General features: G+C 43.2%; 1 protein-coding gene across 1 annotated transcript in view; it reads left to right on the top strand.

The window, feature by feature from the left end:
* The window catches only part of LOC136884725 (uncharacterized), a 350,171-nt gene extending 332,810 nt beyond the window's left edge, over nucleotides 1-17,361 (top strand). Inside the window, exons 17-23 of the mRNA XM_068230067.1 lie at nucleotides 631-638; nucleotides 1,547-1,748; nucleotides 3,691-3,841; nucleotides 5,556-5,778; nucleotides 7,314-7,443; nucleotides 12,389-12,521; nucleotides 15,975-17,361. Coding sequence (XP_068086168.1) covers nucleotides 631-638; nucleotides 1,547-1,748; nucleotides 3,691-3,841; nucleotides 5,556-5,778; nucleotides 7,314-7,443; nucleotides 12,389-12,521; nucleotides 15,975-17,140 — 2,013 coding nt within the window. The 3' untranslated portion in view covers nucleotides 17,141-17,361. The remainder of the gene's footprint in view (nucleotides 1-630; nucleotides 639-1,546; nucleotides 1,749-3,690; nucleotides 3,842-5,555; nucleotides 5,779-7,313; nucleotides 7,444-12,388; nucleotides 12,522-15,974) is intronic.
* The last annotated feature ends 3,200 nt before the right edge of the window (nucleotides 17,362-20,561 follow it).

The following is a 20,561-nucleotide window of genomic DNA, read 5'->3' as shown; positions in this document are numbered from 1 at the left end:
ATAGTTCACTCAAAATGATATATAACGTACCTACTGTTTGTAACAGTATTAAGGATATTTGAAGGTTGACAGTGCATCATCATCTAAATTGTTTCATTCCCTCCCTGAAGGGGGAGGGGCGGGCCACCTAGAAGGTAACACCTCTCTGGCCACGAGATTCAGGCGGTTTGGGAGATGTGAAGGATTATGGGGGTAGAGATGTATGGAGTGTAGAGTAAGGAGATTTTGGAAGGGGATTTCGACATCAGGGCTGAAGAAGTCTGTTTCTTTTATATTTTACGTTTTAGTTTAATATTTACCGAGCTCGATAGCTGCAGTCGCTTTAGTGCGGCCAGTATCCAGTATTCGGGAGATAGTAGGTTCGAACCCCACTGTCGGCAGCCCTGAAAATGGTTTCCCGTGGTTTCCCATTTTCCCTAGCCCTGTCCTGTCCCATCGTCGCCATAAGACCTATCTGTGTCGGTGCGACGTAAAGCAACTAGCAAAAAAAGTTTAATATTAAGGATTACATACGTGATACGTAAATGTACCATATATATATCTGTTATTTGCGACCGCCAACATTATGATTTTATTGAGACTACATATATTTAATGATTAACTATACTTAAATTGTGAAAACAATTTGAGATACCTATGTTATGTGTAATGCCACGAAGGGAAGATGAAAGAAATCAATGTTCTATGCATTTACCAAACGATTGACTATTACAATACTTTGCAATTACATCACTGCGTAATCTTATTTACAAAGTATTTTCATTTCCATTTTCCCTTTTCTTGAGAACAGTATGGTAAACTTGTTGATGAGGGATCACTTGTGCGTTCACAGTTTTGGTTATATATCTTGGTGGAATTACAGAAAAGTATCAGATAATGTAGATGTGACAGTGATTCTTCGGCAGATCGGAATACGTTCAGCAGCAGTGAGTAGTTTAGTATGGATGGTTTGTAGAACATGTTAAGAAAAGATTACTTGCTTGCTAGGTGATCGGCCCAAGACAAGGTAAGTTCTGGATGAGTTTTTAATTAAAACTGCGTCATAATGTGGAATAGCATTTTATAACTTATCTCTATAGGAAGAAATTAGTGCTATGACAGACATCTATGAATCCTACCTGCATTGTGTTCTAACAACTGCTGGACTTTCAGATCATATCTGCAAAAATGGTTTTGTTTTCGAAGTGAGCGCGTTTCAAATAGATGACATGATTTGTTCTCAGAGATACTATTTAATTCCAAGAACTGGAAGACTAAAAGTATTATTCATTTTTAAATTATATCTGCAAATAACGATTATAAGTGGTCTTAACATAAAATCACATAGATAACGAGCAGGTTATTCAAGGAACTGAAGATGACAATTATAGGAGACATATTCTATTTCATTCTATGTTCTATAGAAATAATGTATGATATAAAAAGTGTTGAACACTTTGAAAATTGGATATTTTTTCAACCCGAATATTGGAATAAGATGAATTTCATCAGTTGTGGAAGAGAAGGTAATGCAAGATGTGTTTTCTTTTTCATTCCAGCCAAACAGCTCCTCGCCGACGAACTACCACCTGGTGGTTCTGGTGGGCTGTGCCTGCTGTTTATTTCAGGCGCTCCTCACGCTGATCCTCCTCCTTCCCTACTGGTGGCACCACCGCAGCTGTCTCATTTTCCTCAAACTGCAGTGTTGCACAGCAACTACTGGAGCGATGGGTGTCTTCATCTACGCCGTTCGGGATTCAGTGCCGAAAGTAAGTACACACTCTTGAAATGCAAAGTTTTTGAACGTGGTTGTTATTGTTAGCGAACATCAACGTCACGTCCTCTCTTGTCACTCCAGACTTGTCTACCTGAAGTGCTCGTGGACAATGGTTTAATATGTCTGCCAATATATATCAAGTGCCTAATGCACTAACCGCAGTGTGGACGAATATTCCTGTTAGTCTAAACGCCTCGAGGGAGGTCTTAGCCGTCCCTCCCCTTAACCTTTTCTTTCTTTCTTTCTTTCTTTCTTTCTTTCTTTCTTTCTTTCTTTCTTTCTTAATCCGTTGCCCCTCCAGGGTTGGTTTTTCCCGCGGACTCAGCGAGGGATCCCAGCTTTACCGCCTCAAGGGCAGTGTCCTGGAGCGTGAGGTATTTGGGCGGGGGATACAACTGGGTAGGATGACCAGTACCTTGCCCAGGCGGCCTCGCCTACTATGCTGAACTGGAGCCTTGTGAAGAATGGGAAGATTGGAAGGGATGAGCAAGGAATGGGGAAGGGGGCGGCCCTGGCCTTAAGTTAGGTACCATCCTGGCATTTGCCTGGTGTGAAAATGGAAAACCATCTTCAGGACTGCCGACAGTGCGATTCTAACCCACTATCTCCCGCATGCAAGCTCACAGCCGCACGCCCCTAACCGCACGACCAACTCGCCCATTAGGTGGAAATGTAGTAAGTCGTTTGGCCTATGTTGACGACTTGATCTTAATGACTGCTTGTGCCGAAAGCCTGCAGTCTAATATTTTGGAACTTGCAAGGAGTGTGGTATGAAAATTAGCTTTTCCAAGACTCGTGTGATGTCAGTAGATAAGAAATCCAAGAGAACTGAATGTCAGATTAGTGATACAAAGCTGGAACAGGTAGATAATTTCAAGTATTTAGGATGTGTGTTCTCTCAGGATGGTAATACTGTATTATTATTATTATTATTATTATTATTATTATTATTATTATTATTATTATTATTATTATTATATTACATCTCTTTATTGCCCACCCTAGTATATACCATCGGCTTACAGGCAATAAAGACAACAAAACACACAGAAACAAAAACAAAACTTTAAACAAACAATATCTAATCTATGTCTCTAAAACTACTAACTACATATGGTAATACTGTGGTAAAGCCAATGCAGAGAGTTCGCAGGTATTCTGTAAGAAGGAAGTCAGCTTCCGGACGAAACTATCCTCTAATCAGTCTGTTTTTAGTCAACATTGCTTTACGGGAGTGAAATCTGGGTGTACTCAGGATATCTTATAAGTTAGAAGTAACAGACACGAAAGTAGCGAGAATGATTGCCGGTACAAACAGGTGGGAACAATGACAGGAGCGTACTCGGAATGAGAAAATAAAGGCTAAGTTACGAATGAACTCGATGGACGAAGCTGTACGCATAAACCGGCTCGGTGGTGGAATCATGTGAGTCGAATGGAGGAGGATAGGTTACTTAGGAGAATAATGGACTACATTATGGGAGTAGGGGGAGACCAAAATGACGATGTTTGGACTCTGATTCTAACGATTTAAAGATAAGAGGTATAGAATTAAATGAGGCCACAGCACTAGTTGCAAATAGAGGATTGGGTGACGTTTAGTAAATTCACAGAGGCTTGCAGACTAAACGCTGAAAAGCGTAACTGTCTATAACGATGATATATGTACATATTTGGATACAAATGTGCGCAGCATCCATCACAATGGTTGCGTGAAATGAGTAGCCTTCCTGAAGCAATGTCAGAGTTATGTATGTATGTATGTATGTATGTATGTATGTATGTATGTATGTATGTATGTATGTATGTATCAAGAGAAAAGAGGATAAAGTCAATTTCCGTATTCATTTTAGTGTTGTCTTTTATTCCTTGAATATGTACAGATCATCTCTGAAGAAGTTTTTAACAAAATGATTTTCTTGTATTTATTTCAGAACTCGTTCCCCTACGTGACGACGAGTCTGGAAGCCTTCCTTCTCATTGGTATGTCTTCACACCTGAGCAAGCTTCTCATAGTTTACACAGAGGTCGTGCAGATACCCAAAGTTCGCCACATCAAGCAGACCGTCGTAAGCATAATCACTGGTATGTAACTTGTCCCAAAGAGTGTGTTTCTGTATTAGTCGGGTTCCATTGTTGAATTTGTAAGTAATTTCATGTGGCTCAAAGGTTATGCAGAAACTGAGCGCACAGTGCGAGCCTCAGTAGAGTTGCTGGTTATCCTCTACATTGTGTTTGGGCGAGTGTATGACGCAATAGCCGCCTGACCCATATACTGTAGCTCGCCCGGTGACGTCAAGATCTCAGCCAGATTGCGATACGCTTCCGTGCTGTGTACTTTCTTATTACACTGCAGTAATCGATCGCTTCTATACATTTCATGGCTACTGAATTAAGTAATGAACAGCGTGTTCTGGTGTGCTATAGATATTTAAATGCAAATCGCACAGAAACTTTTGAGATTTACGAAGCCTGAATGGCAGAATGCGAACCGGAATATCATCACACGTTACAACACTTTTGTACAGACTGAGAGCATTTTCAACACCACCTTCTTTTTTTTCTAAGGGCCTGTGTAGAAGCTCAGGTAGATTTGCCATGGTTTGCATTTTCTTCTCCTCCTCCCAGAACCTCTTTATCTTCTCTGCCCTTCTCTCCCGTTTCTCAGTTGATATTTTCAATATCCTCGTCTCTTTTCTTCCTCATTTGTGCTTCTCTATCCTGATCCTGTACTGTTCTTTGCCGTTGAGCTCCGGTATTATGATTGGTATATATTTATTTCTCCAGTTTTTCTCCCCTTCCAACTTGATCCCCATTTTAGTCCAGTCCTTCCGGAGTTCGAAGACCCAATAGTTCCCGTCTTTCCTCTTTATTACCATCATCATCATTAATTAATTCATTCATTCATCTCGTTTCGGCCAAGTAATGTACACCTCATTTCAACTCTCTCCTTCGACGGCCTGTAATATTTTCCCCGCACTGCGCATTCGTTGCTTCGGCTTTTCTTGGAAATTCTTGTGGTCCTGAAGTTTCTTCTCTAGTGGGTTGCACTCCAGAATATCATCATGTGTGATGGCCACCTCTTGCAGATTTTTTTCTACCTCACTGAACCAGACACCTTTTGTCTTCTTATCTTGGGAGTAGCAGAAGATCCGCTTGGTTGACCTGGCAGTGCTCATTCTTGTCATGTGAGCAAAGAAAGCAATCATTCTGTTCCTCATCGTATGAGTTATCTTTTCCATTTGGTAATAGAGCTCGTGGTTGTGCCGTTTACTATATTCACCTTTGTCTTTGATGGGCCCAAGTTTTTTCTCAATATATTTCTTTCTTTCTTTCTTTCTTTCTTTCTTTCTTTCTTTCTTTCTTTCTTTCTTTCTTTCTTTCTTTCTTTCTTTCTTCCTTGGATCTCAAGTTCCTCAGTAAGGCCTTTTTTTGTTCATTGTAAGGCACTCCGCTCCATAGAGGGCCTCCGTACGAATGACTGTGCGGTAGTGTCTGCACTTGGCGTTCACGGATAATAATATTTTGTTGTATACACCCTTAGTTAGATGGTATGCCATGTCCGTTTTATGTCTGCGTGACATGAAGGGTTCTTTCTCAGGCGTATTGGATTCTATCCACTCACCTAGATATTATTACTATTTACAAAACATATAGAAAGAGCCTGGTGAAGAAGTTCCACTGACCAAGATGAAGACTAGATATAGCAAAACTGGACCTATGACACTATTTGAATTATTATATTTTCTTCTCTTTCCTGTATTCAATGACACAACACAATACTGTATATTACTTCCAGGTGTGCCTGTTCTGGCGGTGCTGTGCAATCACTTGGCGCACCATTCGACAGGGTGGCAGCTCACCTCGTGGTGGCTCATCTGCGGCACGATGCTCTTCAACATCTTCGTAGCCTCAGCCGCCGTCATGCTGTTAATGTTCGTGTTCCTGTATTTCACCGTCATGCGCAAGCTCCACATTCTGTCCGGCAAGAACACCGACGGCAACAGGGCCATAAAGAGAAGGCGAGTATCAGCACGGTCTGCATCCCATGTGCGTGTTAACTGCACTTTGAGGAGAGATGCAGCTAAATAATCTGATTTATGAAATGTCTAGGCTGTATTAGGTTGGAATGCAAACATGCTAAAGCAGAGGTGCTCACGCTGGTCGTTACGTCCCGCGGGCGCCCAGCACTCTAAGCGGGCGGGCTGGCAGGCGATGAGCGTATGCTATTCAGCCAGTGACGTTGGGGCTACGTCACAGGTCGTGAAGGTTGGGTGAAGTTCTCCCACACGCACTCTGAGTCACTGCGGTGATACAAGAGTTTGAAATCGAGGCAGAGACCCACGTCATTTTCATTCATGTTCTTTGCAGTTTATATATTTTGACCGGATACAATAAAGAGTTAGATTCCTTGGTTCAAATCACAGACACTCCATATGAGACTTGTGCTGGACAGAGCGGAGGCGGGACAGGTTTTTCTCCGGTTACTCCGGTTTTCCCTGTCATCATTCATTCCAGCAATACTCTCCAATATCATTTCATTTCATCTGTCATTCATTAATCATTGCCCCAGGCTTCGGCAGCCGGCACAATTCCTATCCTCGCCGCTAGCCTTTTATTTTAAATACCGTATCCCAATAAACATTTCACTGAGTATTGGAGGAGGGCTTCATAATCACAATCGAAGTCACTGCTGGCTTCCCTGCAAAGTGTGTTCGCTCTCTGGCTTCACTATGACGTATGCTTGCTACGTAAGCTGCCCGCATTTACGTCAGGCCAGCGCGTCCGCACTGGGCTAGCCTCAATGGGCGCCCAGCTGAGCACCTCTGTACTAAAGGATATAACAAGTATAGGCTACCCGAACAACAGTTCTGCTATGAGGCATACATGAAATTTAGGATTCCGGCTTATTATAACCCCTACAATTTATGTTACTCTTGCTACACTACGGAATAACGGGAAGACGACACTTCCTACCAGTTAATGTTTATGTACATCTCGTAGCATAATCGTTATGTAGCCTAGAGTATACTTGTAAGATACCATTCTATAGTCCAAATGCTTTGTAAACGTCCTGCACGGAAGTCGGCAGTGCATAAGGGGAGGGGCAATCGAAGGGGGCTGCCACGTCTTCATCTACACATCGCAGTGGTTGAACACAACGTGTCAACAAACGAGTTAAGAGATAGCGAACCGGGAAGGGAGAGAGCGTGTTAATCAGACCTCCCACACTACATGCATGACCACGCCCCGCCGATTACGCAGAAGGATATTTGCTAAGTATTTGGACTATAACATATTACTGCATAAAATGCTTCATTAAGATGGCATTCTAACCTATTACTGCATAAAAGTGCAGGCTCCAGTGATAACATAAGACAAAGTGTAATGAGTGCAACACTAATTCCTCCATATAAGAACATGTTCAGTTTTTGTGCCAAGAAGTGCATGTAACACAATTTGCACTATATATTGGCATCTGTAATTAACATAAACATGGATGCAATTCCTATAGTTTCTGTGCCTATGTTGCTGATATTCTGTTTGCTCATTTCAGGGTTGGTCTCCTCAAGAGGGCGGGCATGATCTTCATCGTGATGGTGATCATGGAAGCCTCCAGCATCCTCTACATAAACGTGCCTGACCCCTCCTGCCACTATATCTTCAGTTTTACAAGTGCCTTATTGGTAAGCTGTTACTTCCACTTGAGTTTCATTAGACAGAAAAATGGCAGCTTAGATTACATATTTCGGTTTCGCTCTATCATATTTAGATTTTCGACGATAATTACAAAGAAAAGTGATCCTCCGTATATCAAGTAGCACCTCGCCGGCCTCACTCCGCTGGAATCCCTAGTTCAAATCGCGGTCACTTCGTATGAGATTTGTGCTGGAAAAAGCAGAGGCGGGACAGATTTTTCTCTGGGTACTCCGTTTTTCGCTGTCATCATTTCAACAACACTTTCCAATATCATTTATTTTCATCTGTCAGTCATTAAATCATTGCCCCAGAGAAGTAAGACAGGCTTCGGCAACAGGAAAAATTCCTATCCTCGCCGCTAGATGGGGGCTTTATTCATACCATTCCTGACCCGGTCAAATCACTAGAAACAGGCCATTTATTTACATTTTCGTTTAGAAACAAAAGAGCTAGGGCTGGAAAGAGAAACTCGTCTTGTTAATTGAGGAACAGACACACCATTGCCTAACTTGAGAAAGGGAACTCATGGAAGGTCATCTTCAGCGATGCCGGCAGTGAACCTGAAACCTTTCGTTTACCAAACGAAAGGGTTCACCCACTAGACTCGTACCGCCGTAGCTAACTAGGTGAGTTGTAATCTTATATCTGAACATATTACTTTAGAAGATACGAGTATTTGTTAGAAGGAAGGCATACATCTTACATGTCAAACAGAAAAGAGTAATGTATTCATCGTGTACTGTTTCTTAAATATGCGGAATATAGGCCCTAATTCGTTGTGATGTGTTTATATTGGTAGATCGTCCAATGCTATCTGGGATTCTATTTACGTAACAACTACTTGCTTCATATCAAGAGAATTGCTTCCGTGAGGCGGTAACTAAGTTAGCCAAATTGAGATCCGTTGCAAATAATTCAGGAGAGTGCACCATAGAAATCAAGCCCAACTGTAGGAAGAACATCTAAATGAAGGAATATTTGGAAAGACTTCACAATTAACTCGTTGAATGCTCTGCAGTCCGCCTCTGTGGTGTAGTGGTTAGTGTGATTAGCTGCCATCCCCGGAGGTCCGGGTTCGATTCCCGGCTCTGCCTCTAAATGTGAAAAGTGGTACGAGGGCTGGAACGGGGTCCACTCAGCCTCGGGAGGTCAAATGAGTAAAGATGGGTTCGATTCCCACCTCAGTCATCCTGGAAGTGATTTTCCGTGGTTTTCCACTTCTCCTCCAGGCAAATGCCGGGATGGTACCTAACTTAAGGCCACGGCCGCTTCCTTCCCTCTTCCTTGTCTATCCCTACCAATCTTCCTATCCCCATCAAGGCTCCTGTTCAGCATAGCAGGTGAGGCCGCCTGGTCGAGGTACTGGTCCTCCTCCCCAGTTTTACCCCCAACCTACCGGGCGAGTTGGCCGTGCGCGTAGAGGCACACGGCTGTGAGCTTGCATCCGGGAGATAGTAGGTTCGAATCCCACTATCGGCAGCCCTGAAAATGGTTTTCCGTGGTTTCCCATTTTCACACCAGGCAAATGCTGGGGCAGTACCTTAATTAAGGCCACGGACGCTTCCTTCCAACTCCTAGGCCTTTCCTATCAAATCGCCGCCATAAGACCTATCTGTGTCGGCGCGACGTAAAGCCCCTAGATAAAAAAATTTAAAAAAAATTACCCCCAACCCAAAAGTCTGAAGCTCCAGGACACTTCCCTTGAAGTGGTAGAGGTGGGATCCCTCGCTGAGTCAGAGGGAAAAACCAACCCTGAAGGGTAAACAGATTAAGAAAGAAAGAATGCTCTGCAAATCTTTCAAATAATCGTTGTTTTATTTTGCATTATTTAAATTTCTTCTTTTTCTTCTTCTTCTTCTTCTTCTCTTTCTCCTTCTTCTTCATAATCTGTTTACCCTCCAGGGTCGGTTTTTCCCTCGGACTCAGCGAGGGTTCCCACCTCTACCGCTTCAAAGGCAGTGTCCTGGAGTTTCAGACTTTGGGTCGGGGATACAACCGGGGAGAATGACCAGCACCTCGCCCAGGCGGCCTCACCTGCTATGCTGAACAGGGGCCTTGTGAGGGAATGGGAAGATTGGATGGGACCGACAAGGAGGAGGGAAGGAAGCGGCCGTGGCCTTAAGTTAGGTACCATCCCGGCATTTGCCTGGAGGAGAAGTGGGAAACCACGGAAAACCACTTCCACGATGGCTGAGGCGGGAATCGAACACACCTCCTCTGTTGACCTCCCGAGGCTGAGTGGACTCCGTTCCAGCCCTCGTACCACTTTTCAAATTTCGTGGCAGAGCCGGGAATCGAACTCGGACCTCCGGGGATGGCAGCTAATCATGCTAACCACTACACCACAGAGGCGGACTTTTAAATTTCTTTCTACAGTATTCATAATAGATTCAGAACGTAAGGTCCCTTGTACTTTATCGTATAAGGTGTCGACTCGTTGGCTGAACGGTCAGCGTACTGGCCTTTGGTCCAGTGGGTCCCGGATTCGATTACCGGCCGGGTCGGGGATTTTAACCTTAATTGGTTAATTCCAGTGGCACGGGGGCTGGGTGTATGTGTTGTCTTCATCATCATTTCATCCTCATCACGACGCGCAGGTCGCCTACGGATGTCAAATAGAAAGACCTGCACCTGGCGAGCCGAACCCGTCCTGGGATTTCCCGGCATTAAAAGCCATACGACATTTAATTTCATCGTATAAGGTAACTGGGATATTATTATTATTTTTTTTTTTTGCTAGGGGCTTTACGTCGCACCGACACAGATAGGTCTTATGGCGACGATGGGATAGAAAAGGCCTAGGAGTTGTAAGGAAGCGGCCGTGGCCTTAATTAAGGTACAGCCCCAGCATTTGCCTGGTGTGAAAATGGGAAACCACGGAAAACCATCTTCAGGGCTGCCGATAGTGGGATTCGAACCTACTATCTCCCGGATGCATATTATTATTATTATTATTAACTTCACAATCATCTATTTACTCCATTGTTCCAATGATCATTCTCGCTAGTTTCATGTTTGTTACCTCTAGTTTATGAATAAGATATTCTGAGTCCACCCATCTTTCACTCCTGTACAGAACGTTTGTCTGAAAACAGACCGGTGTAAAAATAGTTTCGTCCAGGAGCTGACTGACTGCGAGCTCACTGCATTAGCTTTACTGCACCTGATTCAATTTCACTTACTATTCTATCATCCTGGAGAATACACATCCTAAATACTTGCATTTATCTACCTTTTCCAGCTTTTTGTGCGTAATCTGACATTCAACTGTCTTAGGTTTCTTACTTACTGAAATATCTCTGGTCTTATTTAACTTATTGCACCTATTTTCAAGTTGCAAGATATTAGACTGCAGGCTTTCAGCACTATATGCCATTGAAACCAGGTCGCCAGACTGCTTGCTATATTTTCAACTAACAGAATCCCTCCCTACCACTTTATACCTTTCAGTAGATGCTCCATGTACACATTGAACCTTTTAATTGTTAAGTTAGCAGTTTACTGTTTGGTACGTCATTCCTGAGTTTTTTTATTCGTATGTGTAAAAGTTTGTAGAAGCCTCAATTTTTAACTTATCAGTGGAGTTATTAGCTTAAAATGTTTGCAAACGTTGGTTCTTTATAAATATAAGTGCAAATGGAAAATCCTACACTTACGTTCAATATTATTTTGAGTTCTCGTGGACCGTCTATAGACGGGCGTAGCAGTGTTGGCAGCTCCCCTATTTTTTATTTACAGTAAGACATTCTGAAGCGTACAATTCCCCGGATTATTATTACCGAAGTATAATATTGCGTTTTGTCCTTGTAAGATATTGACCCTTTGTTATAGCTCTTCTGTGTTAGCGTGTAGGCCAGATCTATTTTCTGGCTCTTGCCTTGTGTGCCTCTTTATGCAGTCCGTTGGTTTGAATCCATTCTCTCAGGTTTTGTGACCTACAGAAATCCTGTTAATCTTCCCAGGTGTTACCTGCATATAACTCTTAGTTTCGTGCTTTATTCTATACAGGATGTTTCTAAATTCCAATTACAGACTTAGATGGCGTGCAGTGCGGACCAAGATGGTTAATTTTATCATAGGAACTTGTGTCCAGAAACATACCGTCTTCCCGCTATCCGCGAAAACCCACCACAGGACGCCTTCACAGCTCCTGTATTGTCGTCTGGGTCCAATTATAGGTGGGGTTCGATGTGACAACCATCGACGTCAACACAGACACGATACCTACGTATCATATCCAAGTACACATGGCCACCAATCTCTGGCCCTCCAACATCCGCCGCAGCCATATCCTGCGTCAGTAGGTCTTCCTCGGATTCCACAGTGGTCTCGTAAATCAAGTTTTCCTGTGACCCCACAATTAGTAGTCTAGCGGTGTCAAGTCAGGTGAACGTGCGGGCCAAGCAATAGGGCCACCACAACCTATCCACTATTGCGCAAATCTTTGGTACAGTACTGTACGTACAGCTAACTGCTGTGTACATAGTAAACAATTAATGCTGTAAGATCACAAGCACAACAGCAGGTACAACACGTTTCCTTGCGGATTACACACTCATCTGAATGACATGGAAGGTCAACAAACCTGTAGGGGTATGAGACATCACGTCATCGTTCACTGACGTACGTACTCCAGTCACAATGCGAGAGATTTGAACGTATGCTGTGGTGCCTTTTTACGGGTAGCGGGAAGACGGTACGTTTCCGGACACAAGTTCCTATGCTAAACTTAACCGTCTTGGTTCCCACTGCAAGCCCTTAAAATCTGTAATGAGAATATGGAAACACCCTGCATATTCCCGTCTTTTCATAAGAGATTCTACGACCCACATTTTAGGTGATGCCATGCATTATTACTATTAATGTGTTAGTCATGTGATATGTGTGCTTTCAGGGCTTCATCATTTTCCTCTGTGATATGTGTGCTTTCAGGGGTTCATCATTTTCCTCTGCTACGTCCTGAAGAGCGAGACGCCCTTACGAATGCAGGTGCTCCGGAAGTTGAAGTTGGACAACACAACGGAAGACGACTACAGCTCTGACTCGGCCAACAGCCCACTCAGATGTAAGCGCTGTACTTTGATTATATCCTTTTATGTCTTTCAGGAGACCCTCCATGGCTCAGGTGGCAGCGCACCTGTCTCTCGCCGCTGGGTTCCGTGGTTCAAATCCCGGTCACTCCATGTGAGATTTATGCTGGACAAAGCAGAGATGGGATAAGCTTCGGCAGCCGGCATAATTCCTATCCTCACCTCTAGATGGAGACTTCATTCCATTCCTGACTCGGTTAAAATTTTAAACAGGCTGTGTATTTTAATTCTATTTTCACTTCTTACAGAATCTGTGAATATGTTAGGCATCTACGTCCATAGTTCTGAAACACTTCTAGGGTTCATGAGCACTACAAAAACACGGAAGATTTAAACGGAAATAATTTTTAGACAACGCATGCCACGACATCGCTCGATATTTCGTTGAAAAGAGGAAATATAATTGTATTTATAAAGAAGTCTGACCTCTGTACCATGTCATCGGGTAATTCAATAATTCTCCCTTCTTGAGGTGCTAAAATTGCAGTGTCACGCTGCTAACAGTTAGCGAAGTTCTGGAATCCTGCGTGACAGCACGTCACGTGAGATGTAATTGATTCGATTTCACTTGGTAAGCTACTGTCCTGGTAAAACCTTCTTAATCTTCTTCTTCTGCCAGTCTGTATGTATGAGTAACAGGATAGCGTGCTGGCCTAGCGTCCAATGAGTCCTGATCGTGTTGGAGGATTTTAAACGTTCACTGGTTAATTCCGATGGCTCGCAGCCCCCCCCCCTCTCTCTCTCTCTCTCTCTCTCTCTCTCTCTGTCTGTGTGTGTGTGTGTGTGTGTGTGTGTGTGTGTGTGTGTGTGTGAGAGAGCCATAGCCATTTCCACCATTAGAATTAATCATAGGTAGGGCTCCATTCTTACAGGCGCGCAAGTCTCCTCTAAGGCGTCAATTCTACCTGCAGAGACCACATGGCATCATCATTATTATTATTCCATTCATTCATCCCTTCATTAATTCATTCATTCAATTAGACTATCTTAGGAACATATGAAACAGTTTCCTTTTGCTTGTCTTCCCAAAACTTCGTCATTTCTGGGCGTTGTGGTTTTCTTTTCTTCCGTCCATTTACTGCCTGAATTCTTCGTGCCTTTGTCTGGAAATTTACCATGAAATATTGCTTTCCTAAATTATTTTCTATTTTCAATTTGTTCCTTTTTTTAATGTTGAGTTTTTCCAAATTTTGTTGTTTGGGTCATCAGTCTGTGCACTGGTTTTTCGCAGCCCTCTCATGCCACTCTATCCTTTTCATTTCTACATCTGCTATAATGTGCTTGTCGTATTCATAACCCTGGTATACGCCGACCGTTCTTCCTACCTAAACTACTTCTTCCAGCTTTTCTTGTCTTTATACAGGGCCCTGTCTTTGATAAGCTTCATCCATTTATCTTTGTCCATTGCCACCTTCTTCTAGGTATCTTCCTCTTTCGATTACACTCTTTTTTCAATCTTCATCGCCCTTTTCCTCACATTATCCTCCTTTCTTTTCATGACATGACCAAAACCATCGCAATCCTGCATTTTGCATTACACTGCTAAATTCTGCATACGTCTCCATGACTTAACTATTTAGCGTGCTAGACTTCGGTCCAAGGGATTTCGGATGATTTCCATCCGGGTCGTGAATTATAAACTTCATTGGTCAATTCTTCCGGCTTGAGAACTGAGTATTTCTGCCGCCTTCAAAATTGGATATCATTCTCACAGACGCACACTCGGGAAACCTCCCCTAGACCTCTACGGAGGCCACGCGCTATTATTTTGCGATCGGAGGGGGACGAAAATTCGTTCGTATCGCCTTTTAGAACGCCTGGAAAATGGCGTGGAGGGACAGGTTGCCGGCTTAACTCCTAGCCAGGACACCTGTTAACACTGCTGCAGATCGGGTTGCAGCCTCCACAGGCTGAATAGGGAACGAACTTACGTCCCCACAAGATAGTTTATATTCTTTTTAAAGCTCTAAACTAAGTTGTGTACTTCATGTTATGAGTTACTGTGTAAGATATGTTTTTAATATTTTGAAATTTGTTATAATTTGATTATGTAGTTCATGAATTCTTATTTGTGTATATTGAATATTAGAATTTGGGTGAAAAGCCTGTTGTGTTCATTACCCAATAACATAAATTAAATGGATGCATAAATAAATATACAGCGAGTATCAAAACTCAACGCCAAATTCCAGGAAATTATTCCTCGTACAAAGAGAAGGAAAAAGAGCTATGACAAAATGGGTCCGGAAATGCACAACTGCAGAGTAATTCAACCTTTAAAAGAATAATGGCGCGAAAGTCCCGAAGAGTCATGGACTACCAAGCGATCGCTGCTCAACCCGAAGGCCAGCAGATTACAAAGTGGTGTAGTCGGCATGACGAGTCCTCTCGGCCGTTATTCCTGGCTTCCTAGACTGTCAGATGGCTCCTCAGTTGTAACAATGTAGGCTGAGTGCACGCTAACACAGCCCTCCTATACAGGCAAACGTCCCTGACCTGGCCGGCAATTGAACCCGGGCCATCCGGCTAAGAGGTAGGCACGCTACTTCTATTCCGCGGGGTCGATCATCAAACCTTGTAATTGGTTCATAATCAACAGCACTCTAATACCCGAAAGACTTTACATGTCCGCAAAGGTAAAAGTCCGCGGGGTTCAAGTCAGGGAAGCGCGGTGGCCAAGCACTTTGGTCCACCTACCCACGCGCCAGCGAGCAAAGAGACTGAAGTGTGTGGGAGCAGAATCATGCATGAAGTACAGGGACGCTAGTGGTATGTCTTCCAAGTAGACCCGTCCGGAAGAACGCAGTGTCCCAACAAGCAACTATCAAAAATTGGAGAGGAAAAGATACCTAGAGGTATCAACTGACCGAGCGAATTTCTGCGGCTATGAAGCCAAAGCTCTGCATTCGAGGTACGCGTGGGTTTGAACCCCACCGTCGACTGTCCTAAGGATAATTTTCTGTGGTTTCCCATTTTCACTTTCTAGAAAATGCCCGGACAGTTCCTATTCATAGGCCACAGCCAATTCCTTCCAACTCGTTTACCCAATTGTATTCTAATTTCATCAGCTCCTCAACTGATGTTAGCGTCAGGAAGGGCATCCTGCCGTAAAAATATGCCATATAAATTCATCTCACCGCATCCTCCACCCCGGTATTAAGAATCGGGACTATGGTGTTGACACTACTTGAGCAACCGGTGTCTGACATTTTGTTCGGACAATTAGGGGGTGCCGATGTACAGTCAGTAAATACAGGCTCACACAACTCTGTAGTTATGCATCCGGGCCCACGTTGCTATAAACGTTTTCTTTCTTTTCTTCATATTTGGAATACATTCCGAAAATGTTTCATTTGTTTCGACACATCCCGTATAAGCACAGTAAAGTTAATTTGTGCATTACAGTGTTAATCTGATTCTTTGCGCAGTCTTCACCAAACAGGACGGCGACGCTGAGAGTGAAGGTCCACCTCCCAGACCGAGCAGTTCATTGGGTATGGATCGACGGACCTCGACGACGGCGGGTGACGATGAGGAAGAGATGGATGCTGCAGAAGGATTGCTGATGGTAGAGACGAGCAGTCGGAGCTACCATTGGACACCGCCTTCTGACGGACCACCCAGCACCATCGAGACGTACGTGCACAGCATGGATGGCTCCATCGAAGAGTGCGGGTCGAAGGTGCGTCGGAACAACCCCACAACGACCAGTGCAAAAGGTGAAGAGGGAGGGGAAGATGTTGACCTAGAAAGTTACCACAACAGTCCTAAGAAATACCAGAAGAATATATGCGGCATAACAGAAGACTCGCGGAATTCTTCAGACTACGTTGAAAAAGACGTCGGAGATCAGAGTGGGGGTAGACTGAGTGAGAAGTGGAGATTTGTCCGCGGGTATCACCCCTCGGATGGTTCGAACTCTGTCACTTTACCACGACCCGAACCTGGTCTCTGTTACATCAGAGATTCTTCAACCCCTCCACCAAATTCCTCCACGACGCAGGAGATATTGACTACAAGAGTGTGTGTCGAGTTGGGAGTTATCACTCCCCAACAATTAGGGGATCATCCAGAGGGTGAAGACACTCCCCCGGCGATAGTTCTGTGCAGTGTTGATGTAGAACCTTGCCACCACGGGCTGTTAGAGCTGACAGAGGTGACAGCGGCAGTTACCACCCACAGCGGCACGGTGTCGGGCGGTGGCTTCACGGAGAAAGTCTGCGCGCCAGAAGAAATTCTCCCGATCGAAGAACCTCAGAAGACAGAGCCAGCTGAATCTCTGAAGACGGATCTGTTATCGGAAAAGGAGACTGCTCAGGGTGAAGTGGAGAAAGCGGAAAAAGTGCCGGTCATACCGAAGATTGTGACCACTGACACGGAAGACGATAACATGGAAGGGATGTTGGATAGGATTTCTCACGACCTCGATTACCTCTTGAACCGTAAACCTCAAACCGGCAATGGGAGTATACTGTCGAAAACTCCATCTTTCGGGAGAAAAACGAGTAAACCTCCAGCAAACTCGGTTCGCAACCAAATTAAAGAAGAAGATGAGGAGGAGGAAGAATTAATATTAGGGGATAAGAAACTTTAAAGTTTACACATGTGTGTGACTTAAGTTATATAGTGTTGGAGAAGTCTCTCGCTCAGATTAAATCATAGACCCGCTTCAAAACTTGTCCCATTGTAATGTCTCTATATTTTTAATAAAATGACATATATCGTTGGATAGTGTAACACAGCTGCTTATCAACATACATTACTACTAGTCGAAGTTTGTGGACTAGCGCCTACAGTTTAGGCAATACTGCATACAGCCATGTACTACAGTCAATAAAATTTTGGACTTGCGCCTGCAATGTAGGTAACACACTGTACACCTATGTACGTACTACAGTACTATCGTCGACTGGCACTAAAAGTTCAAGGTTCACATAGTTTTTTGACCTGTCTTTTCGCGTCTTTTTGATCCGGGCAATTTCGACTTGATCACCCCAAACGTTCCGCTAGTGGATTTAGCAGAACTTGAGATTATCGTAGTTTTAGCAACGGGAAAATTTCAAGTTCCGCCATGACATCCAACTACCCTTCACAACAGAGAATGTAGTACTGCTTATGCTGTGCACGCAACTGCCTCCTGCTGGGACTAGTGAAGAACTATCATGACAACATCCTGTGGGGTGGGAACTCTCAGCTATAGTACACCACAGCGAAACTAGACGGCCAGTTAACGAACTTAATATCCCTTCTAGGTAAATATATCCTTGACCTGGGTGTCGTCCGAAAATTTGTTTAACGAGATGTGTAACGGAAGTTTAACCATAGCAACCGTGCCGGCTGTGACGTAAAGTCTGAACGGATGGCCAGATAATGTTACCTAGCTACCGTTCATGGATGACTTTGACCAAGATGAAAGCAAGACATATTTATGATCATTTGATTTTCCCACACAGAAATTTTAAAACCTTTCTTTAGCAAGGTCGTGGCTTGGGATTGGGATAGAGGAATGCTGGACAATGGTGACACGCACCAGTGTACATGCAATTCATAGTATCCGCATTGAAACTGCGCAGGAGGAGTGACAGTAGAGCATAGATCGCGGGGGAAGGGGGAAATTATCTCCAAAGATTCCATGTGGTGAGTTCCCTTTCTTGAAGGATACAATCCCCACGTATACATCATAAGGTACAGCTGATGAGAGCAGAGTAGCAATAATGGATTTCTCAGTCGTCGTTGGCTGATGGATTGAGGGAAGTGTTTTCATTTCAAAAGATCTGTGTTTTTTAAATAGCAACTATATCAATAAAAAGTATATGTGGAACCATGGAGTAACTCCGGGCTGAAACATCCTATCTTACATTTCGCACACTTTCAAGAAAACATACAAAAATAACACAAAATGTCGGACATTAATAACGCTGAAAATTGTATCTGTAATTGGACGTATATCGGAATAGTAAAATTGAGACGGCAAGAGTTGGATTCCATCTGAATGTATTATAATTACCGAGGTCCGTTGTTACAAGTTCTACATCTGTTAGTAATAATACTGAATTCACTAATTATTATTATAATATATTATTATATATTATTATTATAATTTCGTTTCGGCCAGCTATAGACAACACTATTCCAATAGTTTTCTGTCTTGAGCTTTAACACTCGCCCAGTACTCCCGCATCTTTCTTCGGTCCATGTCTTGCCTGTCTTCATTTTAGGTTTTCTTCGAAAACTGTATAAAACTAGTTTCTTCCTTAAAGGGTCGCGATGCAAGATGTCATCATGTAAGATCCTCAATTCCTGTAAATCCTTTTCCACTTCGCTGTGCCAGACCCCTTCAGTTTTTCTTATTCAGAGAGTGGACAATATCTCTGGTGTCATTTGTGTTAAGTGAACATAGAAGGAAGTCTTTATTTTCTTAATAGTGTCTTATTGTATCCATATGAAGATATATTTCATAATTGTGTCATCTCCTTTATTCTCGATTTTCCACTAATAATATTATTATTATTATTATTATTATTATTATTATGTCCGACTCGTTGGCTGAACGGCCAGCGTACTGGCCTTCGGTTCAGAAGGTCCTAGGTTCGATTCCCGGCCGGGTCGAGGATTTTAACCTTAATTGGCTAATTCCAATGGCACGGGGGCTGGGTGTATGTATTGTCTTCACCATCATTTCATCCTCATCACGACGCGCAGGTCGCCTACGGGAATCAAAGAGACCTGAACCTCGCGAGCCGAACCCGTCCTGGGATATCCCGGCACAAAAAGCCATACGACATTTCATTATTATTATTATTATTATTATTATTATTATTATTATTATTATTATTATCGATATTTATCATAGAATGTTATGCCTTCCAGTGCCCTAGCGTCTGTGATTATACTAAACTCCGTGATAATCCTCAATCTGTAACCAGCTCCGTAGCCTCGTTTAAGTTTTATTCCTCTGAAATCATTAAGAATCGGAAGTCTAACCATCGTCGTCCTTGTCTCCATCTACTTATCTTGCCCTTCATGACAGATTCCATTATTTTTGTAGTCAACCTATCTTCCTCCATTCGCCTCATATGACCCCAAGGTCGAAGCCGGTTTATGCGTGTAGCTTCGTCAATCGCGTTCGTTCCTAGCTATTATCTCCTCATTCGGATTACCCTCTTGCCATTGTTCGCAGCGATCACTCTCGCTACTGAGTCTGGCTAACTTTCACTCTGTAAACCAAAACCGAAGTTGGTTCGAAAAAAGATCTATGTAAGCATAGTTTCGTGTGGGAGCTGACTTCCTTCTTATAGAATACTGTTGATCGCAACGGCGAGAGAATACACTTCCTAAATACTTGTAATAATCTCCATCTTTATATCATCAATCTGACATTCAATTCTCTAGTGGCTCCCGCCTACTGATATCACTTCCGTTATGAAAAATCAAATTTTCATATAATGCACATTGCACCTATTTTCAAGTTCGAAGATGTTAGATGGCAGGCCTTCAAGCACAATCTGCCATTAAGACAAAGTCGCCGTCATAGGCGGAACTACTTACTACATTTCCAGCTAACAGATGGTACTTGATACCTTTCAGCAGATGATCCACGTAAACTGAACAACAAAGGTGAAGGATTACGGCCTTCTCTACCCCATGCAAGAACTATTAAACAAGAACTCTTTTTCATGATTTATTATTACTTATTTTTACAGCGTTATTCCCATCTGTTCAACTGGGCACTGAACATTCCCCTCCCATCTTCAGTCCATGATTTATTGGTCCTGGTAGTCATTTTCTCATCAAACTGATGGTTGACTGCTTTTTCTTGAACTGGAGTCGACCTTGAATAATTTCTGGTGAGATGCCAATTTCCTGAAGATCTTTATCTCGACTTTCATTGAGTGAGCAAGGTTGAGAATCACTTCTGTGAGCCTGTCCCAATCAGTCATCTCTTCAGAATGCTGAAAAACTTGCCGAGCCCTTCCGTTTCGACCAGATTACCTCTGAGTAGACTGGAACAAAGA

The sequence above is a fragment of the Anabrus simplex genome, chromosome 13 (genome assembly GCF_040414725.1).
Source record: "Anabrus simplex isolate iqAnaSimp1 chromosome 13, ASM4041472v1, whole genome shotgun sequence".
Taxonomy (NCBI): Eukaryota; Metazoa; Arthropoda; class Insecta; order Orthoptera; family Tettigoniidae; genus Anabrus; species Anabrus simplex.
This window is presented reverse-complemented; position numbering and strand designations above follow the sequence as displayed.